The 5,456-nt window shown below is 50.7% G+C and overlaps 1 protein-coding gene across 1 annotated transcript in view; it reads right to left on the minus strand.

The window, feature by feature from the left end:
* The window catches only part of PRDM13 (PR/SET domain 13), an 8,589-nt gene extending 8,152 nt beyond the window's left edge, over nt 1-437 (minus strand). Inside the window, exon 1 of the mRNA XM_003798209.1 lies at nt 39-437. Within this exon, the coding sequence (XP_003798257.1) occupies nt 39-182 (144 nt within the window). The 5' untranslated portion in view covers nt 183-437. The remainder of the gene's footprint in view (nt 1-38) is intronic.
* Between the last annotated feature and the right edge of the window lie 5,019 nt (nt 438-5,456).

Genomic DNA, 5,456 nt, shown 5'->3' on the forward strand with positions numbered 1-5,456 from the left:
GGCAAAGGACCGGGGGCGGAGGGCGGAATAGCCAATACCTTTTTCTTGGGCCCAGGTTCCCTGCGGTCTGACAGGTACTTGCCCAGCTTGAAGGTGCCAGGCACCGGCCCCAGGCGCAAACCCGCCGGGATGCAGCAGTCCGCACTCACGCTGGCGGCTGGAGCGCGGGCTGTTCCGTGCATTGTTGCCGCCGCCGCCAGGCAGGCGCTCGGGTGCTCCGGGTCCCCCACAGAGCGCGAGTGACAGAGCCTGAGCCTCGCGTGAGCCAGGGAGCCGCGCCCCGACGTGCGTCCTCCGCCCGCGGAGTGACGCGAGCGGGCATGCACTGCGCCTTTTCTATTGGGGCGGGCGCCTTTTGGCACTGCGAGCGCAAGGGCGCGGAGTTTGGTGAGAGAGTTGCGCTGCGAAGCAGCTGCAAAGTCCCACCCGAGAGGGTCACATGGAGTGGTTCCCTCAGCCCCCTGCATAATCGAGGCCTCTGAATGGCTAGCACACAATGGTCCAGGCGACCTTCCCATTCCTAAAAATCCAATTTGTCAAGGACGAAGAAAAGGCGCTGGTGAATCAAAGGTCCGGCGGGACCATTAATCCTCAGCATGGGGTATTGTCCCTGAGACAGTTACGATATTTTAAGTGACAAATCCACTGTATAATTTCTCCATAAATTTTACTTCCTTTTATTGTTCGCGGACAAACCAGTTTTGGGAAATAAGTGACTACTTTAAGTCTACTTGGCTGATTCCTTTGAGCCTTGGTCTACTTCAAAGATTTTTAATTCTCTCCTCTTGGCTTTATTGTAAAGGAGATTAAACAAAGAGATGGGGACTGTTTGGAGGACTTGTTAACTTCTATTGATTTCTGGCGTGTGCCATACAGAAATTAGGCAGGTACTTGATGGGAAAACACCAGAAAATACCTACACTTTTTAAATAACGACCATATTACCATTTCAAGGATTGGGTTCAGGCCAGTCGGCTATTTAGAATCTCTTTAATGGTTACCTCTGTCCCATTTCACCCCATATATGAAGACTCCAGACCAATTTGAGAAGACAAGTCAACTGTGCATCACTTTTCTTGGGCTCTCTCGGGCCCTCACTTTCTCTGGAGAATGGGAAGAGGCCTAAGGGCCAAACGCTTTGCAGAGGATGCCCCTTCCGACCGGGCCCAGGGGGTTAAAAAGAAGTTTTGCATGCCAGTTATTAATCACATCCCCTCTATATGCCAACCTGCCAACTCAAGCCCTAATTTACTTTTAAGTTTAGAACGAGGAGGAGGAGAACCTGGGACTAGCTTCCAAAGAACCAACAAACTGGATTTTTCTATTAAAAGTAAAAAAAAAAAAAACAAAACCACAGCAGTCTGGCAAAGGTTGCCAAGAAGAGGGGCAAGGTCATTTGAGATGACCCTTACTTGTACCTACCTCCGTGAACTAATAGGATAGGTACTTCAGGGTTTAACCACAGTGCTCCCCGTTTTCTTTTAGGAAAGCTTCCTGTTCATGTTAGGATATTTATTTTCATAAAATAGTAACTGAGTAATCAGTATGTCAGATAAGTAGCACGTGTTACAGTTCTGCCTGCACCTGCAGCGCAGCCCTGAGCTGAACTCCCCCAATACTCTCCAGCCTGAGGCAGCTCTTCCTGAAGAAGCCTGAGTGGTGTTTGTTTCCAGCCTGGTATCAGGGGTCCAACCACTGCACAAAAGGGCAGAGAACCCGGTGCAGCGCTTTGACTTGGTGCTCTGCCCAGGGAAGGGAAGGCGCGATTTTCCACCTGTAAGCCACGATTTTCCAGCTGTAAGCCAGAGCGATTCAGTTAAGGGCCGCAGGATGCTGGGTGGCAGCCCATGCCTTCAAAGAATTTCCATGTGGTGCCCCCTCACTGGAGACCCATGTTTGTCGCCTAGATAGGGCCAAGAGACTCAGGTCTTCCAATCTGTGCTCTGCTTGCTCAATTTTGGGGAAACCTTTAATGAATGACTTGGAATCCTCAGTCTCCTAGTCTGTGAAATGGGAATGATGAATGCAAACAGACCCTTGGCTCCCTCTCAGCCTTTATCAGGATTTGTTGGAAAAGACAGTAACAACAGGTAGAGTGAGTGCATTCTGGAAGTTCCAAAACTCAAGTTGTTTGTCTAATGGGAGAACCCAGACCATAGCAAAGGTCTCAAGCCTAAGCCACAAGTCACACCATGCTGGTGCAAACGGATGGTCAGCCTCCATGTCAACTCCAGGGCCTATGTAAACCTGCACCATAGGGCAAAGAAGAGCTGCTCTCAGGAACTAAGAGGCTACTCGAGGTGGCACTCTGACCGTGCAGCTACGCCATGCCCAGGCCAGTTTCTGAGGGAGTTGCCACCGATTATTCCTTTTAACCCCCCAATTGCCCCTCTACAGTCCAGGAAGGCTGCTCTGGACAGAGTGGAAGGAGACCCTTTGATCCGCCTATGAATGGCAAAAGCCCAGGGAGGGAAGGAGGAGAGGAAGCCGCTCCGAAGAGTCGAGGGCAATAAATTTAAGCCATGAACATGTCCCTCTAACCTCTGGCCTGGCGACTCCGGGATGACACCCAGTTTAAATTACCAGCTCTGTGAGCGGGAAGGGGCGAACGCGGGGCCTGGGTTCAGGGCGCCTCCCTGGCCCTCCTTAATGAGTGAAAAAGCGTGAACGACACGCGAACAATTTTATCAATAGGACCATGTAAAGGCCGACTGTGAGGAAAGTTATTTATTAATATAGCCAATTGTGGCTGGTTCCCAGCCCCACGAGAAGAAAGAGACTGCGCCAGAGGCATTCACACCAGCTCACCGAGTTTTATTCTGTCCTGTGGCTCAGAGTTGAAGTTCCCCAAGTGAAATAAATTGTCCACAAAGGAGGAAAGGAACACATTTTCTTTTATTTTTCCTCCCCTAAAAAGCAAGGGTGAAACCAATCTAATGTGCCCAGTGGAGCAAGATGGGCCGTGAAAGGCTGGGTGTTAAAAGTAAAAGCGGGCTGTGCAGCAAATGGGATGGAAAATTAAATGAAATTAAATAGCTTGAACGGCCGTATTGTCCCGTATTAAAAAGACACATTAATTACATGGTCTCAGTCTTATTCAAAGACAATGTTGAGACTCAATCAAAACATTCCGCTCGGCTTTTTTTTTTTTTTTTAGATGGGCGTCCGGAGGTCCGGTTAAAGCGAAATCCCTGCTACATCGAGGTGAGGGGACAGGAGGGTTTGGAGGCGTCCTGCTGCCTGCGAACTCAGGCACGGAGCGGCGCGGCTCCAGCCGGGTAACAGGTTGCCCGCGCTGGGCCTGGATGTTCAAGGGCAGCCGCCGGCCGGAGGGGCGGGCTGAGTCCCACCACCACCGTGCTTTGCGACTCCGCTGCGCCAGAACAGGGCCGCCCCCAGGCCTGCTAGTCGTCGCCGCCCAGCGCAGAGCTAGAACTGCCACGGACGCCCAGCACGTGTGACACGACTGGACTCCGCCTAGAGGAAAAGAGCCTCCAGAGGACTCTGGGGCCGGGAAAGGTGGCTCCTTTCAGTATGGGCTTCTCTGGGGCTGCTCGCCTCCGCCGCTCTTAGGCCTTGGGCTTTGGTCCCCAGGGAGACTGACTTAGCTGCCCTCTGTGGTCCTCAGCCTGGAGGACTCTGGGGCCGAGGAGTCACCAAACTCTCCTTCCTCCCCAGTTGTCCCAGAGTCCCGAACCTGGGGGCGGAAAGAGCGGCGCGGGGAGTCAGAGACTGAAGGCGAGGCCGAAGGGGAGGCAGAGGCCTGCAGATCCCGGCTCAGTAGCCAAATTTTGGCCTGAGGTGGCCAGGGCCGCACACCCCCCCCGCCCAGGGTGTCCGCCGGTCGGGCCAGCAGGTCAGCGCGGACCAGCTGCGCGGCCCCCGAGGCGCGGGTGGGACATTAAGGCCGGGTCTGAATAGGGCGGCGGCGGCGGGCTCTGGGAACGCCACCAGATGACACGCCGGCGACGGGGCCATTTTCCCCTTAATTGCGTGGCCGGTGGATGCGCTGCGGTCGGGAGGCTCCAAATTCGCAGCCAGGACACAGCCAGGACGCCGCTGGTGGGGTTTGTAGTGCCTGTTTTGTTGTTTTTTAAGTTCTGCTTTGGAAAGGGCTCAATAAAAGTATTCAAAATCGCTCTCAAGTTGCCTTTTAACCGGAGTCCCCCAACTTATTTCTTGGTTCTTTCGGTTGACATGGTGCAAAGAAAAGTCAGGAGAGCGTGTTGCTGAATTGCAATGTCTGGGGCAGCTCCACATTCAGCGCTTCCCTGCCCGCCGCCGCCGAATGAGCCCGCACTCAATTCGATTTTCCCTGCTGTTGGACACATTTAGGAGCGCCTCTATTTGTGAAGCTCATTTCTAGGCAAATGTATTCAAGAGCTGATGGGAATGAATAGGACCGTGTGTCAGCCGCCCCTAATTGGGATTAAAGCACTTAGGAGCATATGCAAAGAGTGACAGAAATTCTCAGGTTGCTTTGTGTTCAGACTTCCACCCGCTCGAACACTCCTCCTCCAAGGGAGATTTATAAAGATTGCAGGGAGAAACTGAGGAAAGAAAAGCGAAACGGAAAACAGCTCAGCTAATAGCTCACGATGGGGCTGTGTGGTTCAGCAAGTGGTGGTGACAGCTTCTGAGAAAAGATGCCCAGGAATAATTGAACGCGGGCGGGGGAGCAGGTCTGAACTCTTTAATCAGAAAGGCGGAGAGTTAAAAGGCGAAATAAAGATGTTCTTGAGATTCCCAGACTTTTTTTTTCTTCCTTTCCTTTTTTTTTTTCTTGAAGAGTGTGGCTTTCTTTTTATCTGAACTCCCACCCCCACCCCCAAACACACCCTCTCTTGGAGCAATAAGAAAAATTTGGTGCTTAAATGGGGGGGGGCTCACAATAGAAATAAAAATCTCTTTTTTATGTTAAAAAAAGTCACAATCAAATCAATGACAGTATTTCCTGATGTGAATGTATGTGTAAAATATATTCATATACATTCAGACCGTATATGTAGATGTATAGTCTGCTGGTAAATTTCTACTTAGGTGTGGCCGGTGGGTTCCTGGGCTGAAGGTGACAAAGCCTTTTAAAAACTAAAAATCAACATGGACCTGAGGCGGGGATGGTTGTCTAAGCAGAGAGCAGTGACAGTCTCTTCAGACCCTGAGGAGCACAGAAACCGGAAGGACAAATGAATATTGAACAAAAGAGTTGGGGGGAGAACAGATACTTCTAAAATTACCTGGACTTCCTTTTGTGTTTATCAGTTTGTTTAAATCCATGTGGAAATGAGTTCCCTGCAAGGTTAGGATACTCTGGGTGATCCAGCTTGGGAAGGGAGAGAGACTTCTCACTGTATCCCTTTTAGTATCATTTAGAATTTACTACATAATAATATATTTCCAAATAAAAGAAATTTTATTCTTGAGATTCAGAAAAGTTTTTAAAGTGTACAGGGTAA

Source organism: Otolemur garnettii, unplaced genomic scaffold (assembly GCF_000181295.1).
Source record: "Otolemur garnettii isolate 467f Iridium unplaced genomic scaffold, OtoGar3 scaffold00132, whole genome shotgun sequence".
Lineage (NCBI taxonomy): Eukaryota > Metazoa > Chordata > Mammalia > Primates > Galagidae > Otolemur > Otolemur garnettii.